The sequence below is a fragment of the Paramormyrops kingsleyae genome, chromosome 16, assembly GCF_048594095.1.
Source record: "Paramormyrops kingsleyae isolate MSU_618 chromosome 16, PKINGS_0.4, whole genome shotgun sequence".
NCBI lineage: Eukaryota > Metazoa > Chordata > Actinopteri > Osteoglossiformes > Mormyridae > Paramormyrops > Paramormyrops kingsleyae.
In genome coordinates this window covers 24,851,017-24,868,292 of record NC_132812.1, presented here as the reverse complement: position 1 = coordinate 24,868,292, position 17,276 = coordinate 24,851,017, and the positions used below count along the sequence as shown (strand labels likewise).

The 17,276-nt window shown below is 46.4% G+C and overlaps 1 protein-coding gene and 1 long non-coding RNA gene across 7 annotated transcripts; both read left to right on the top strand.

Annotated features, from left to right (window-relative positions):
- The first annotated feature begins 299 nt into the window (after window positions 1-299).
- On the top strand, window positions 300-9,397 carry LOC111834596 (zona pellucida sperm-binding protein 3-like). 6 transcript variants are annotated; one of them, XM_072700610.1, is made up of 10 exons: window positions 300-732; window positions 775-837; window positions 7,183-7,761; window positions 7,831-7,949; window positions 8,213-8,316; window positions 8,398-8,575; window positions 8,644-8,761; window positions 8,836-8,927; window positions 8,996-9,069; window positions 9,144-9,397. In XM_072700610.1, exons 1-10 carry the CDS (start codon window positions 346-348, stop codon window positions 9,236-9,238), a joined length of 1,809 nt encoding a protein of 602 aa, XP_072556711.1. In that variant the 5' UTR covers window positions 300-345; the 3' UTR covers window positions 9,239-9,397. The 6 variants fall into 6 exon arrangements, with proteins under 6 accessions (XP_072556711.1, XP_072556710.1, XP_072556713.1 ...); XM_072700609.1 differs by having other exon boundaries at window positions 300-837; XM_072700612.1 differs by having other exon boundaries at window positions 300-900; window positions 7,456-7,761.
- Window positions 9,398-11,150: 1,753 nt separating this feature from the next.
- On the top strand, window positions 11,151-12,589 carry LOC140578791 (uncharacterized). The gene is made up of 2 exons (XR_011983063.1): window positions 11,151-11,463; window positions 12,200-12,589. It is a non-coding gene; the product is annotated as an uncharacterized lncRNA (long non-coding RNA).
- The last annotated feature ends 4,687 nt before the right edge of the window (window positions 12,590-17,276 follow it).

The following is a 17,276-nucleotide window of genomic DNA, read 5'->3' as shown; positions in this document are numbered from 1 at the left end:
TTACAGTATGTACCAAATATTATTGTTGGCCATGTGCAGTCATGTGCCAGGAAGTCAATATTATTTAAAGCCAAAAAACACCAGTAAAATCTCAGTGTATGTGTGCAGTGGGCAATTACAGCATGAGAGCACCAAACTGATAACTGCTGGGAAAAAAGTAACTGTTGGTAGAAAAATGTATTTCAGTCGTTAGAGCCCAAGCAGTGTTTGATTAACCCTGCATGGTGAGGATTCCATACTGACGAATCAGAACAGGCCTGGCAGGTGTAGAGGATTTCAGCAACTATAATATAGTCTGCAAGCAAAGCAGCCAAAACAGTGTGCTTTGCTCCCAGCTCTGAAACAATGGCAGTGCATGAGAGGGTTATAGTGCTGCTTCTTTTATTAGGTTGTAGCTGTAAAGCTCAACTGAAGCCTGGATTTCAAGTGAAGACCCCTCAGGTGCCAGCAGGTTATCAGAATGGATTAGGGGCTCCCCAGGTGGTGGCAGCCAGTTATCAGGTTGGCGTAGGTGGTCCCAAGGTGGCTTCGACGGGCTTCCAGGTTGGCGTAGGTGCTCCCCAGGTGGCTTCGACCGGCTATCAGGTTGGCGTAGGTGCTCCCCAGGTGGCTTCGACCGGCTATCAGGTTGGCGTAGGTGCTCCCCAGGTGGCTTCGACCGGCTATCAGGTTGGCGTAGGTGCTCCCCAGGTGGCTTCGACCGGCTTCCAGGTTGGCGCAGGTGGTCCCAAGGTGTCGGCGACCGGCTTCCAGGTTGGCGCAGGCGGTCCCAAGGTGTCGGCGACCGGCTATCAGGTTGGCGTAGGCGTTCCCCAGGTGGCGGGGACCGGCTATCAGGTTAGCGTAGGCGCTCCCCAGGTGGCGGCGACCGGCTATCAGGTTGGCGTAGGTGGTCCCAAGGTGTCGGCGACCAGCTTCCAGGTTGGCGTAGGCGCTCCCCAGGTGGCGGCGACCGGCTTCCAGGTTGGCGTAGGCGCTCCCCAGGTGGCTTCGACCGGCTATCAGGTTGGCGTAGGGGCTCCGCAGGTGGCGGCGACTGGCTATCTGGGCAAGCAAGTGGCTCCTGCTCTGGTTAAATCTGTGACTGGAATGCAAGTGAGCCCTGATAGTGTGAGTGTTGTATGTGGGGAGGATTCTGTTGTGGTGCTTGTGCAGCCAATCCTCCTTGGTAATGGTCAGCCAATCAATGCATCAGACATCACCTTCGGTGGCTGCGCACCCATTGGGCAGGATGCTTCTGGCACAGTGAGGTTTCAATCTGCACTGCAGGCCTGTGGAAGTACACTGACGGTATGAGGGCGTCCTTCTGCTGGTTGCTGTGTTGGCTATGCTAGTGCTAATCATGTTCATCTTCTCCAGATGACTGCTGATGCCCTGGTCTACAGCTTTGCATTGGTCTACACACCCAGGGGTATTAATGGCCTCCCCATTGTGAGGACCAATGGTGCTATGGTTCAAATTGAGTGTCACTATTTGAGGTGAGGATGCCACACATGCTTTGGTGCTTCCTAGCCATAGGAGCCATTCATTCTAGTGACTGTACCAAATGGGTAGTGGTGGCTTAATGGTTAGGGAAAATCACTTGTAACTGATTGCAGGTTTGAGTCCCTGACCAGGAAGGCACTACTCCCTGGGTGCTGAATTAGCTGCCCCCTGCATGTCATGATACATATGGGTTAAATGCAGAGGACCATCTCTTTGGTGTCAATGACCACTGATCTCAATCATGCTTGCTCCTTAGGAAACAAAATGTGAGCAGCAATGCCCTGGTGCCAACCTGGATCCCCTACTATGCCACAATGGCTGCTGAGGCACAACTGAGCTTCTCACTGAGGCTGATGGATGGTAGGCAATGGATTCATGCAGCATACAGTATTTGGCTTTGCTCTGTGGGCTTGTCCTCAAGTGCTTGTGCCCTCTGTACAGATGCATGGCAGAATGAGAGGGCCTCCAATGTGTACTTCCTGGGAAATGTCCTGAACATTGAAGCCTCTGTCCTTGTGGGCAACAGTCAGCCCCTGCGTGTCTTTGTGGACAGCTGTGTGGCCACCTTGGTCCCTGATGTGTCCTCTGTCCCTAGCTATGCCTTTGTGCAGAACTCTGGGTGAGTAACATTGTATGGTTGTGTATGAGGCCACTTGGGCAATGCTGCTTGACATGCCTGGCCTTTAGGTGCCTGACTGATGCCAAGGTGACAGGATCCCACTCCCAGTTCCTGCCCAGAAAGCAGGATGACAAGCTGCAGCTTCAGCTGGATGCTTTCAGGTTCTCTCAAGATGGCAGGAGCTCAGTGAGTACAGGCACTCATGCAGGATTTCCATGCTTAAATGAACTGGCAGCTAGCATGCTTTTGTTGTCCCCTAGATGTTCATTACTTGCAGCCTGAGAGCAACAGTGGCTTCTGTGCCTGTGGATTCCCAACACAAGGCTTGTTCCTTCTCTCTTGCTGCTAACAGGTCAGTGGCTGCAGCATTATGATGCTGGATGAGTTGAGCTGCTAAACAATTGCTATTCCCCATTGCAGGTGGATGTCTGTGGATGGGAATGACCAGGTGTGTGGCTGCTGTGACACCAGCTGTGGACCTGCAGGTGTAGCAGGTATGCTTGGCTCTGCTCAGAAGATGCTCTGGTGGCTTGTGTCTGTGACTGAGGCACCCATCTTGCCCCTGCAGGTGCTCAAGGCACAGGTGTTCTGGGTCCCATTGCTATCCAACAGGGTCCTCCCATGGGTAGTCAGCCTGGACAGCTGTATATGCTGAAGGGATAGGTACAGTACCTACTGCCCTAATGTACAAAGCTGTGCATGGTACCAGGATGGAAGGAGCCAATTAACTTGCCTGCCGTGATCTGTGCTGCTTCACTCTGTGGCAGCTGTGCTGGAGACCAAGGGCACTATCTTGTGACTGAATAAAGCACTAGTAGTATTTGAAATGGTGCAGTTGTCTGCTTTATTTCTTGGCTCCCAAGTACACTTCTGGACTGCCTAGGAATTCCCACTGCTTGCTGCCTGTGGATTTCATGACTGGAAAGGGACCCTGTGGGAAAGCCATACCCTTAGGTGGAAGGTGTTGGTGGTTCCTTCACCAAGGAAGCCATTTCAGGGAAGGTTCCCCCTGTATGGGGATCAGGGAACCAACAGACAAGGCTGGTCAGAAGTGAATGCTGATTCCCTCAGTCTGTTCTGGGGAGTGGCTGATGGCCTCCCTTCAATGTGGTGATCTCTAGCACCACAGCCTGGTTTGGCATCACCTTTGTAACATGCAAGTGCTTCTTCTGAATAGAAGGTTATAGGATTGATTTCAACAATGGTAGGGACTAGGGGTCATACAGTGCTACTGATAAATGAAATGCAGAACACCCATCCAGTATCAGCAACTGGTTCACATTAACAGTAGGTGAGGGTATTAAACCTTAGCACTGGTTTCCACCAGTGCTTAATTTTTAAACCAGTGCTACAGCTTGGGACAAATCAACTGAGTACCTGCAATTCCTATCTTCACTTGTTACATCAAAACGAAAGACACTCTATTAGTCATTGATTTATGTCCAAGTAATTTTTTTGTGTCTGTGCTGTAGTGTTTCCCTTTCAAATGATTCATAAGCGAAATGTGCAATAAAATCCTCTTACAATAAATACTGTTTACATTTACAGCAAACTACAGTGGTCACATTTAGCAAGAACTGGTGCTAATGATTCCTCTGAAAGAATCTGTCATTAAGTATTCAATCTGGTTGTCCATTTCTAGTGTTTCAACACTACAGATACTCCCCGGTGGCGCAATGATCTGTTATTTACTCATCGTAAAGTCAAAATGTTTTTCACTTTCAGTATGTTATTCGATAACTTAAATGACATTCAACTTTTTATCAAATAGGATTTGTTTATTTTACCCAATTGTAGGCTAATGTAAGTGTTCAAAGCATGTTTGTAAGGTAGGCAAGGCTATAATGTTTGGCGTATTGTATTAAAATGCATTTGTACAATATTTTTGCCTTATAGGTTTATCGTAACCTGGCGACACATTCTTAGATGTCCGATTTGTTAAATATTGTGTTCAAAGCATTTTTAAAGGTAGGCTAGGCTATGTTTGGTGTCCTGTATTAACATACATTTTTGGCTTACGATATTTTTGCCTTATGATTGGTTTATCGGAATGTAACCCCATCGTAACCTGGGGACAGGATATATTTCCTAAATATCCATCCATCCATCCATTCTCCACCGCTTATCCGAGGTTGGGTCGCAGGGCCAGCAGTCTAAGCAGGGAGACCCAGACTTCCCTCTCTCCGGCCACTTCATCCAGCTCCTCTGGGGGAATCCCGAGGCGTTCCAAAGGCAGCCGAGAGACATAGACTCTCCAGCGTGCCCTGGGTCTTCCCGGGGCCTCCTCCCAGTGGGACATGCCCAGAACTCCTCACCAGGGAGGTGTCCAGGAGGCATCCTAAGCAGATGCCCGAGCCACCTCATCTGGCTCCTCTCGATGCGGAGGAGCAGCGGCTCTACTCTGAGTCCCTCCCGAATGACCGAGCTCCTCACCCTCTCTCTAAGGGAGAGAGCAGCCACCCTGCGGAGGAAACTCATTTCGGCCGCTTGTATTCGTGATCTCGTTCTTTCGGTCACTACCCATAGCTCATGACTATAGGTGCGGGTAGGAATGTAGATTGACTGGTAAAATGAGAGCTTTGCCTTTTGGCTCAGCTCCTTCTTCACCATGACAGACCGATGCAGCGCCCGCATCACTGCTGACGCTACACCGATCCGCCAGTTGATCTCCCGTTCCATCCTTCCCTCACTCATGAAAAAGACCCCGAGATACTTATACTCCTCCATTGTGTGCCAACAGCCTATTATTCTAACAATACATGAGTATAAAGTAGTTTGGGATTCAATGTGAAAAAGCAAAAGAGTGAAATTTCAAAGTGGGGTGTCCTTTTAATCTGACCTGCTCTGTGCGGAAGTGGAATATCATCGCTGTCTGATGAAAACTGCGTACAGTATGTTCACTTTTTGACGATTGAGACTTTTTATTATAGATGGTATACGCTCATTCTCCGTGTACTGATAGCACATGACATCTAATTGACTAATGAAAACATGTTTTTATTAAGTCATCTACTTTTTATAACAAACTAGTATTTGTTTGTTATAGTAAACAACTGTATTTATGATTGTCGTTAATTGTATGGATTACTTGACTAATTTTAGCAACTTAACGTTGATATCTAGAGAACTAGCTAAGTAGCATCATTGCTAACTGGGAATATAACGTGAGATTAGCCTGTGTCTTATTGACACTGACATACCTGCTTCACTGACAACAGCCCACGTTAAGTCCATTAAAGACATTAAACCGTTCATTGACGGCTGGCTGTATAAAGATACATTTCGATATGTCGTGCAAATGGTGCTCATTTCCTTGTTTTAGGTTTAATCTATAAAGTCATGTGTTTTGTCACATACCAGAAAAAATGGATTTTGGGGAGACAGGTATTTTAATAGGACAGGGACAATCCTGTTATGGACCAGAAGTACGGCACGTCAGTCCACGCTGGTGCAACTCATTTAAATAAGGATGCAGCGTCTGCAATGTATGGAAATAACACAATATGGGTTTTACTATATTAGCTTGTAGATCATTTACATCGCTGCTGTAGATTCACTCCCGCGGCTCACAAGATTTACAATAGAAAACAATATGAAACTGCAGAATACAGTATACTCTTCTTGCTCATATAACTCAGTATATACCCTAAACTGAACCGATGACAGAGATCTAATCCCATTTTCAACGATAAATTACATTGTGAACACCTTGCAATCACTATGAGATAGTGGGCAACACGAACAAACACTCAAATATAAACATAAATGCTCGAATACCGGCGTTTCACCCGCTTCCATGGTGCTTCGCCATAACGCAACATTCGGAAATTTACGTAGATATTCACTAAATGTATTAGATCTAAGTTTAATCACAGCACCCGTTTGTAGCAGTTAGCTATGTTCGCAAGACGACTAACACGCTTTATCATCTACCCAACACTCGGCACCATAACCCTCAATAAGTCATCGCTTCATTCATTATCGATGCACCGACTACAATGAACATTTTCGTTGTGAGGTTTGGTAGATACGTGTAATCAGTAGCGCCCCTAGAGGAACCTCCTAACATAGCAGGTGGGCTCATACTTCAGCACTCCCTCTAAAGTGACGAGAGACGCTTTTCCTCTACTTACGCTCGAATTAACAATTAACAACGACCCTGCTGACCAGTCAGAATGAAATAGGATTATGGAAAATAATAATAAAGGCGGCGGGGGGTGGGGTTGTAGATATGCCCACATTACAGTATGTACCAAATATTATTGTTGGCCATGTGCAGTCATGTGCCAGGAAGTCAATATTATTTAAAGCCAAAAAAACACCAGTAAAATCTCAGTGTATGTGTGCAGTGGGCAATTACAGCATGAGAGCACCAAACTGATAACTGCTGGGAAAAAAGTAACTGTTGGTAGAAAAATGTATTTCAGTCGTTAGAGCCCAAGCAGTGTTTGATTAACCCTGCATGGTGAGGATTCCATACTGACGAATCAGAACAGGCCTGGCAGGTGTAGAGGATTTCAGCAACTATAATATAGTCTGCAAGCAAAGCAGCCAAAACAGTGTGCTTTGCTCCCAGCTCTGAAACAATGGCAATGCATGAGAGGGTTATAGTGCTGCTTCTTTTATTAGGTTGTAGCTGTAAAGCTCAACTGAAGCCTGGATTTCAAGTGAAGATCCCTCAGGTGCCAGCAGGTTATCAGAATGGATTAGGTGCTGCTAAGGTGGTGGCAGCCAGTTATCAGGTTGGCGTAGGTGGTCCCAAGGTGGCTTCGACCGGCTTCCAGGTTGGCGTAGGGGCTCCCCAGGTGGCTTCGACGGGCTTCCAGGTTGGCGTAGGTGCTCCTCAGGTGGCTTCGACCGGCTTCCAGGTTGGCGTAGGTGCTCCCCAGGTGGCTTCGACCGGCTATCAGGTTGGCGTAGGTGCTCCCCAGGTGGCTTCGACCGGCTTCCAGGTTGGCGCAGGTGGTCCCAAGGTGTCGGCGACCGGCTATCAGGTTGGCGCAGGCGCTCCCCAGGTGGCGGCAACCGGCTTCCAGGTTGGCGTAGGCGCTCCCCAGGTGGCTTCGACCAGCTATCAGGTTGGCGTAGGTGGTCCCAAGGTGTCGGGGACCGGCTATCAGGTTGGCGCAGGCGCTCCCCAGGTGGCGGCAACCGGCTTCCAGGTTGGCGTAGGCGCTCCCCAGGTGGCTTCGACCAGCTATCAGGTTGGCGTAGGTGGTCCCAAGGTGTTTGGGACCGGCTATCAGGTTGGCGCAGGCGCTCCCCAGGTGGCTTCGACCGGCTATCAGGTTGGCGTAGGCGCTCCCCAGGTGGCGGCGACTGGCTATCAGGTTGGCGTAGGGGCTCCGCAGGTGGCGGCGACCGGCTATCAGGTTGGCGTAGGGGCTTCCAAGGTGGCGGCGACTGGCTATCTGGGCAAGCAAGTGGCTCCTGCTCTGGTTAAATCTGTGACTGGAATGCAAGTGAGCCCTGATAGTGTGAGTGTTGTATGTGGGGAGGATTCTGTTGTGGTGCTTGTGCAGCCAATCCTCCTTGGTAATGGTCAGCCAATCAATGCATCAGACATCACCTTCGGTGGCTGCGCACCCATTGGGCAGGATGCTTCTGGCACAGTGAGGTTTCAATCTGCACTGCAGGCCTGTGGAAGTACACTGACGGTATGAGGGCGTCCTTCTGCTGGTTGCTGTGTTGGCTATGCTAGTGCTAATCATGTTCATCTTCTCCAGATGACTGCTGATGCCCTGGTCTACAGCTTTGCATTGGTCTACACACCCAGGGGTATTAATGGCCTCCCCATTGTGAGGACCAATGGTGCTATGGTTGGCATTGAGTGTCACTATTTGAGGTGAGGATGCCCCACATGCTTTGGTGCTTCCTAGCCATAGGAGCCATTCATTCTAGTGACTGTACCAAATGGGTAGTGGTGGCTTAATGGTTAGGGAAAATCACTTGTAACTGATTGCAGGTTTGAGTCCCTGACCAGGAAGGCACTACTCCCTGGGTGCTGAATTAGCTGCCCCCTGCATGTCATGATACATATGGGTTAAATGCAGAGGACCATCTCTTTGGTGTCAATGACCACTGATCTCAATCATGCTTGCTCCTTAGGAAACAAAATGTGAGCAGCAATGCCCTGGTGCCAACCTGGATCCCCTACTATGCCACAATGGCTGCTGAGGCACAACTGAGCTTCTCACTGAGGCTGATGGATGGTAGGCAATGGATTCATGCAGCATACAGTATTTGGCTTTGCTCTGTGGGCTTGTCCTCAAGTGCTTGTGCCCTCTGTACAGATGCATGGCAGAATGAGAGGGCCTCCAATGTGTACTTCCTGGGAAATGTCCTGAACATTGAAGCCTCTGTCCTTGTGGGCAACAGTCAGCCCCTGTGTGTCTTTGTGGACAGCTGTGTGGCCACCTTGGTCCCTGATGTGTCCTCTGTCCCTAGCTATGCCTTTGTGCAGAACTCTGGGTGAGTAACATTTTATGGTTGTGTATGAGGCCACTTGGGCAATGCTGCTTGACATGCCTGGCCTTCAGGTGCCTGACTGATGCCAAGGTGACAGGATCCCGCTCCCAGTTCCTGCCCAGAAAGCAGGATGACAAGCTGCAGCTTCAGCTGGATGCTTTCAGGTTCTCTCAAGATGGCAGGAGCTCAGTGAGTACAGGCACTCATGCAGGATTTCCATGCTTAAATGAACTGGCAGCTAGCATGCTTTTGTTGTCCCCTAGATGTTCATTACTTGCAGCCTGAGAGCAACAGTGGCTTCTGTGCCTGTGGATTCCCAACACAAGGCTTGTTCCTTCTCTCTTGCTGCTAACAGGTCAGTGGCTGCAGCATTATGATGCTGGATGAGTTGAGCTGCTAAACAATTGCTATTCCCCATTGCAGGTGGATGTCTGTGGATGGGAATGACCAGGTGTGTGGCTGCTGTGACACCAGCTGTGGACCTGCAGGTGTAGCAGGTATGCTTGGCTCTGCTCAGAAGATGCTCTGGTGGCTTGTGTCTGTGACTGAGGCACCCATCTTGCCCCTGCAGGTGCTCAAGGCACAGGTGTTCTGGGTCCCATTGCTATCCAACAGGGTCCTCCCATGGGTAGTCAGCCTGGACAGCTGTATATGCTGAAGGGATAGGTACCTACTGCCCTAATGTACCAAGCTGTGCATGGTACCAGGATGGAAGGAGCCAATTAACTTGCCTGCCGTGATCTGTGCTGCTTCACTCTGTGGCAGCTGTGCTGGAGACCAAGGGCACCATCTTGTGACTGAATAAAGCACTAGTGGTATTTGAAATGGTGCAGTTGTCTGCTTATTTCTTGGCTCCTAAGTACATTTCTGGACTGCCTAGGAGTTCTCCAGCTGCATCACACTGGTTGTTGCCTATGGCTTTTATGACTGGGAATCACTCTGTAGATGGGAGGTCGGTGGGTTTGTACGTAATGGGCTTTCCTTCACTAAGAAAGCCTTTCCCTCAGGGAAGGTTCTCAATGCAGGGAGCTCAGGGTCTGGTACTAATAGGCAATGAGGCTGGTCTGAGAACCAAAGGAGTGGCAGCAGCCCCTGTCAATTCCCACCACATCAGTCCTTTGAGGATGTGGCTGTTAAGCCACATCTCCCTTAAATGTGGTCACCATGTGCCAGACTACAATCACCTTGTCATATGCTCCGTATGACCCTCAATTTCTTGCCAATACTTTAGTGGTAAACTAGTGTGTGTGTGCAAGGGTCTCCTAGGAGTTGATGCAGAGCAAACTTTTTGTAACAGATACAATGGGCTGGCCCAACAGCTGTTTATCAAAGTACGTAATTATAGTTTCCTTGTGGATGTTCTTTAAAGTTGTCTAGAAATGAAAAAAATGGAGAAATAATTCTGTTTAGGATTTTGTTGCCTGTGTGGATGTCCTTTCTGTCACTTCCGTGAAGTTCAATATATTCGAGTCCTGAGTTCCCAAGTATCTCTCATGGAGATCAATTCCATTAATTGCCACTACAGTAAAACCAGATACTGTAGCGGGCCCCCAATGACATTGTGGACCCCCCCTCCAGCTGCAAATTTTACATACAAGTGAAACATTCCTGAGGATTAAGTACTGATGTCATGCATATAAAGACTCATGAAATGCTGCTTTTATATTTTTCACTTATGTATAAAATCTCATTATGGTGAGTCATAAGTATTTGGTACAATTAAATCTAATAGTTTGTAATATTTTGTAGTCAAACTATGTTGAGGTGTGCATGCATAAAAAAAGCATGTTTGTGGAATTCTCTAACTGCTGCAGTGCATGATGGGTACGATATTTGGAGGCCACTTATGTTTCATCATGTACAACTGCTGCAGCTGGCATAGGCAGGCCCTAGGTGTGAATTTGGAAAGTGGGGGGGCCGCATGGTCCATTTTTGCCCCAGGGCCCAATGTACAGTTGTTCTGCCGCTGCATCAGGGGCAGGGCATTCTGGGTGTTTGCCCAGGTAGTTCAAAGGTCAGGGAAAGTGGCACCTTTGAGAATGTCCAGGTGACCTGTAGAACTCTGAGCTTGTCCCAGCTGTGCTTTGAACTCTAGATTCCGAACTGTGGAGCAGTAAAATGGGAGGGGGGCAGCACCTAATTACATGCCCATTTCAGGAATTAAAACAGGACTGTCATCTGTTATCTGGGTCCTGTGGAAGGAGAGAAACAAGAGATAAAACCACTTTGAGTCTGTTAGGCTGCTACAAGGCGCAGGTAATTCCCACTTTAGAGACAAAAAAAATGCTTTTTGTGAAACAGTGTCATGTGACCCAGGTGTGGGCAGGTAACAGGATCTTTATTCAGTGGAAGCAAGGTCTTTTCAGGGGCAGGGAGGGCCAAATATGGACGAAAGCCCCCACTATGGCAGGGACAGAAATGGCAGCCAAGTATGCCGGACAGAAACCGGAAAAGATTTTCTGAGCAATGTGACTTTCTTAAGTCAGGGTTATGGTCCAGGTTCCTGGATGTCAAAGAAATAGTATATACCAGTGTGCGCCTTGGACTGAGGAAAACATGTCGGCAATCAACATACAGAGGGAGCCACGTCAAATAGCCGCGGCCGTGTGAATGGCGTGCGAATGGCGTACGGCTGCCCTATGGACGGCGTAGTCCCCCCTCCCTCTCAAGCCAGATAGGCGTGTCAAGATTTCACAGTAAACACGCCTATTTATTCATTTACCTGGTGCCACCACTAGATGGAGCTTCGTTCTCAAGAACATGTTAACACAAGCCAGCAATCTAGCTGCGCTGAGTTGCAATCACGTGATTTTAACCACCCACCCCCGCCGAACTGACGCTATCAAACTGCACTACAGAAATGAAGATCGCGGCTTAATGGACTATTCGCGGTAAGTGGTGTTTTATTTTATAAAATTTGTTTGGGGTAGTTTACAGGTTACTTCCCAGTTTAGTTTTTTATTGGCCGTTTCGAAAATCACTGGCAGCAACAGCAGCGGTCAGATGTGACTTTAGATAACTTAATGATCTGTTTACCAAGTCTGGAGTTAACATTACAGCTTACTGTCAGTGTCACAAACTAACAATACAATGTCACTCCTCTTTTCCTCAAAAAGACGCTAAAGCTTCGAAAATACTATTAATGTCCCTATTACAAAAACTGCACTACTCGAGAAACATACAGTAAATGTGTTTGTGCTCTCTGAAAATGCATTTATTTATTCTTTGGGTAAGAGTTAATCTGCAGGTTATTTCTGTGACTGGAATATAATGTGATGTAGTTCATGAGGGACAGAAGATAAGGATAGCTGTACAGGAGCTAGCGAGCTATAAACGCTCATAACCAGGTTTATATTTTTCCCATTTTTTGCATGGTAGTTTTGCAACGCATACTGTACAGTACAGTGTATATACTGCTCATATACAGTATGAATGTTATATCGCTTAACTTATTTGTATAAAAAGCGCAGTTTATTTACATTCCAGATTTCCCAAAACAGTATTTTACACACTCTGTGTTACATAGGTTTATTAGTATATTTTCTTTTTTTATCTTAACTAGATATTCTGTAAAGCGTATTTACAGTATCTTTTTCTTCACTAAATTCTCCTGTTCTCTTTAAGCAGAGCTCCGCTATGGAGGCTTGGGTCAGACGGGTGACGGCTGGCCTTTTGGAGCTACTGGAGGAGCCTGAACAAGCTGTTGAGGGAGCTGGAATGACGTCACAGTGCAACAGATCTAGAATGATGTTTGGTCAGATCTATATTCTGAACATAGAATTGCAAAACGTCTGACAGTTTGGCGGAAACAAAGACTTAAACTGTTGCATCTTTGATAGTTTTTTAAAAAATAATATTTTAGTATAAAAGAACCAGATAGAGACTAATCAGCAGATGGTGTTATCCGGGTATTTTAATGACCTTTAAGCAAAATGCAACATGTACTGTATTGTATGTTTTAGACAAATTACTATTTTAACTCTGACTATTTTTGGAAGAATAAATTTTTAAGTCATGTTTGCGTGTTTTAATTGTTGGGGATTTTGTTGGGGTATTGAAAAAAAAAACATTTACTTGAACCAACTACTTCAATGGGCAGAAAATGGGAGACATTCTTAAATTCAGTCTGTCTGAATCGTTATAAACGCCAAATTTGGGAACCATGTTCAACACTAGCATCCCTGAAAAAATCAAGCTCTCCTCACAAGGAACCCCCCCCCCTCACTCCCCACACAAGCTGCTCGCAGCCTCCTCAGCGCCGATCAACACTTATTGTTTTGCAAATGAAGCGAGTTTCACGGTTTCAACCTCGAGTGAGCACAAAGACGTTTTTCTAAGAGTGTGGTCTGTGGAATCATGAAATACAGGTTGTAATATATCGTACAGTAATTTGAAATACAGTTCAATCCCCATTTCTCGTGATTCGGCAATTGCGATTTCAGTTTTCCCACCGTCAGCCAAATATATTACGGCGCAAACAGTGTAGACAGTGTTTATTTTGCTGACCATTACAAAACTGCCATGTCCACAAAACAGTGCATCTTTAATAAGCCATGTTTACAAACATAGCTATAGTGTACAGTACAGTATGTGCGCTGGTAGGGATTACATTTCTTCATCAGTTCATTTTCCACTGTGCCCCCCATTGTTTTTCACTATCATTCTCAGTACATTATGAAGTCCGGTGATTAATGTACTGCAGAAGTCTTGTGTGACTTTTGTCTCCCAAAAAGCCTCAATGGCATGAATGAGCTCTTCTTTTGTACCCGGCTTTGCCTCCTTTCGGATGAAGTCTTTCATCGAGTGCCAGACAAGCTCGATAGGGTTCAAATCCGGTGATTCTGGCGGAGTCTTCACCCAGTTGATTCCCTCTGCCGCAATGCATGATGCAGCAGCAGTGTGCTTTGGATCGTTATCCTGGAAGAAGCGATGATGCGGTCCAAAATATTTTCTTATATATGGTCCTGCAGCTGCTTTGATTATGGAATCTTCAAAAAACTGTCTGTCCATAATTCCTTCAAAAATTACAATAGGCCCTGCTCCATATCTTGAAATCATTCCCCAGACATGGACCTTCAATGGATGTTTAGGCCGTGGTTTGCAAGCCAAATGTCCCTTTTTTCGGAAACTCTGTCGGGCATAGTGCTCCAGAGCTACTGTTGTTTCGTCTGTAAACAACACATCACCCCATATCTCCCCCGACTCCATCCACTGAAGAGCTTGGTTTAGCCGTGCCTCCTTACTGCGGTCTCTCATCAGTTTTCTGCGAGCTCGGCGAACACTGGTGATACTCAGATGAACGCCGAAGTCTTTGAAAACTTTCTGCTGCACGTGCCGGGCGGTCATCTCATCATTAGCCAGGGTCATGTCGTCAATAGCCTTCAGGATATTGCTACAGAAATCAATGATAACCATTAGACAAAAACAAACATAACTTGTCCTATGAATAACAGTATCACACACTTGTTCAGTATTTGCTCATTCTTTTTATTACTTACTGGTGTAGTTTCTTTGGATAAGAACGTCGAGGATGTCTCTCCTTGTAGTGATATCGCACAACACGAAGCGAAACCTTAATCCCCAATCCTGCAAAATGCTGCTGTATCTGCTGTGCTGATTTTCCACAGGCCCGCATTTGTCGAATTTGTTGTGAGCACAGTTGAGTGATGTGCGGCATCTTCACAACACAATACAGTCGTTAAAAAGGTGAATAATCGCAGTGGTTGATCTGAGCAAAATTTAATAGCGCACAAATGGGCGCATCTCATTCTGGTTGGCTAAAATATTTACAGGTTGCTAACCAATTGGATTCTGCTGTATTTGGTTATAATCAGGGAGCGGCCGTCTGACATACATTCAGCATGTACAGGAGGAGGCTCTGCCATATGTATCAGTTGTATCCCTTTTAAAGCCCTTTGGGCATCCCCCCCCCCCCCCCCCCCCCCCTTTCTCGGTACCTTCCGTGTACGTGACAACCACCTGTGTGGTTCCAGCCGGCTCGTACTGTTCTTGGCCTTCTGGAAGGCTAAAAGATAAGTAGGGGCCGCTGATGTTCTCTGTCGCCCCCCCCCCTATCTGTTCCGATTAGGTAGCCTTGGCTTGCCGGCGCGCCAGTCAGTTCTTGTTTTGACTAGTTACAGCCTTATAGAATCATTCCCTTTATTTTATTAATTATTCCCTCAATTGGTGGAGACGCCCTGCTCCAACAACTGTCATGCGGAGATTTCCGGATCTCACAGCGGACCACTGGTTCCGGATCAGAAATAAGATCAACGAACGACTGAGAAGTCCACGTAAAGTTGACCCTGAACAGTCACGGGCTGGCTATACTAGGACTTGATGTTTGTTTTCATTTTCATTGTTTTCATTTCATTTCAGTGTAGCTATATTTTTTTTAATAAAACTTCATTTTTCGTACAGCGTTGGCTTAATTTGTGATTGAGACAAATGGGTTTAATTGAAATAATTTATATTGGTAGGAGTAAATCAGGCTCTAGCAACCTTGGACAAATAAACCATGTTTAATGGCGCATGCAATCTGGAACAAATGTCTGCCCATACAGATCAGTATTTCTTTTGTCATTTAACCATGCATAATGCTCCCCCATCAAAAAATCTGATGAGGCATTAATCACTTATCACAACTGTGAATAGATGTGGCAGAAGAGACAGATTAATTACCTTTGTAATGCCAATTTTTGACTTTAAGTAAAAAAAAAACATCAGCGAAAACATCATCAAAAATATAACGAAAACAAACCCAAGCAGAAGTTACATTTTGAGCATAACTTTGCAGCAAAATAGTATTTATCAGTATACTAAATGGAACTAGGTAAAATACACCGTATTGTAAAATACTGTACATAGCCCGCATTTGTATTCCGTACCTACAATGATCGGTATACTGTAGATAAATTACTGACGTTACCGTGTCTTTAAGGATCATTAAGCATGTCTTGAAAAATACTTCACTAACTACTGTAGTTTTATTAATTCATTATTTAATAATAAATAGCATAATCATCATGGGTTGTGTATTGAGTGATTTAACAAATCTGTTTTATTAATCAGTTTGTTGTTGTTTTTTTTTTACCACGTCATCTATCTATGAAACTATGTTTGCAATAAAAGAACTGCCTGTACTGTACTGTATATTAAAGATACGGTGCAGTTAACTGTGCCAGTCAATGCTCCACCTGGCGGGATTATACAGCATTGCAACCATCTTTTTAGAAAGCGCATGGGGCGTTTATGGGGCGGGGCTTCGTTTACTGCGTCATCGCGGGGGATCACATTCCGTGCACGGATCGTGCATTGACCTCGCATGGTTCTGCCATGGACCCGTCACGCTCCAGGCGGCTATTTGACGTGGCTCCCTCTGTACAAAACCCAGGTCACCTGACTCTTTCCCAAAATAACCACAATCCATGCCGACCACCCACATTTAAATGCTAATTTTAGTGCTGTGTGTCTTAAGGAGGACTAAAACTTTTTGTTGATTAAATTAACAAGCGGGTGGAGTGGGGGCTGGTTTCAGTGCATGTTTGGGTTTAAATATGACCTGTCACGTGTGACCGGCCTCAGTGAAATCAGTCCAAATGAGAGGTCCCACCCCTTAGCCTCTGTCACCCGCTTCCCATGGGTGTAACCACCTCAAATCCCTCCCCCATTGTTCCCACTCATCACTCTTGCATCTCTCACTAATCAAACTATTCACTAGTCTCAGCATGCTTCGGACTGGGCTTCACTGTTCCCGTCACAACACGAGATGACAGCCAAGACCCCCCGAGCCAGCCAGGGACGGCCTGCTACATGTCATACACACAGTTATTAATATCTATTATATCTTTTCTTAGGGGACAACAGGGTGGTGCAGTGGTTCATGGCACAGTCTCACCAGGGTTCCAGTCTCCTTACGTGTGGAGTTTGCATGTTCTCCCCGTGTTGTCGTGAGGTTTCCTCCGGGTACACCAGTTCCCCCCCACAGTCCAAAAACACACTGAGGTTAATTGGAGTTACCAAATTGCCCGTAGGTGTGCATGTATGAATGGGCTGATGCCCCATCCTGGGTCATTCCCTGCCTTGGGCCCCCAGCCTCTGGGATGGGCTCCAGACCCCCTGTGATCCTAAATAGGACGAGTGGTTACAGAAAGTGGATGGATGAATAGATGGATTTATTTATTTATTTATTTATTTATTTTACAATATCTAAGCCAAATTCAAACTGCTTTTAGCTTGACTGAATCTAAAGACTCCACCTTGACCACATGATATTTTGCACAGAAATATGTTCTAATCTTAACCAGTCCCAAATTAGTCAACATATCCATTCCTGTCTTTCTGTTATTTCAGTCCTTAGCATCAGTACTAACCAAACAGCCCAGTAATCGTGCAGGTTCTTCTTGGTGGGACGATCTCCAAAGCACATCAAGCAGAGAGGCCTGTACTGGGTGCATGTAGCAGATGCATCCATCAAGGTGTCCTAAACTGAGGCTGCCCCCCCCCAGCCCCCCAGCCTGCCAGCGGGACAGAGTGAGACTCAGTGTGGGGGTTTTTTTGGACTCGCGACCCGCAGTTCCACTTCCAGCAGCCTTGGAACAAACCCAAAGCAAGTGTGAATTAGGGTATAGCTCGCCACTCAGAGCTGACACAGACAGGGTGGCAAATAAAAATAAACTTCCTTTTATGGAATTAAATAATGCCA

Coding starts and splice junctions, on each gene's coding strand:
- LOC111834596 (XM_072700609.1), top strand. CDS start 346: ATGGCAGTGCATGAGAGGGTTATAGTGCTGCTTCTTTTATTAGGTTGT. Junction 8,576..8,643: donor GCCTTTGTGCAGAACTCTGG/GTGAGTAACATT, acceptor CCTGGCCTTCAG/GTGCCTGACTGATGCCAAGG. Junction 9,070..9,143: donor TGGACCTGCAGGTGTAGCAG/GTATGCTTGGCT, acceptor TTGCCCCTGCAG/GTGCTCAAGGCACAGGTGTT.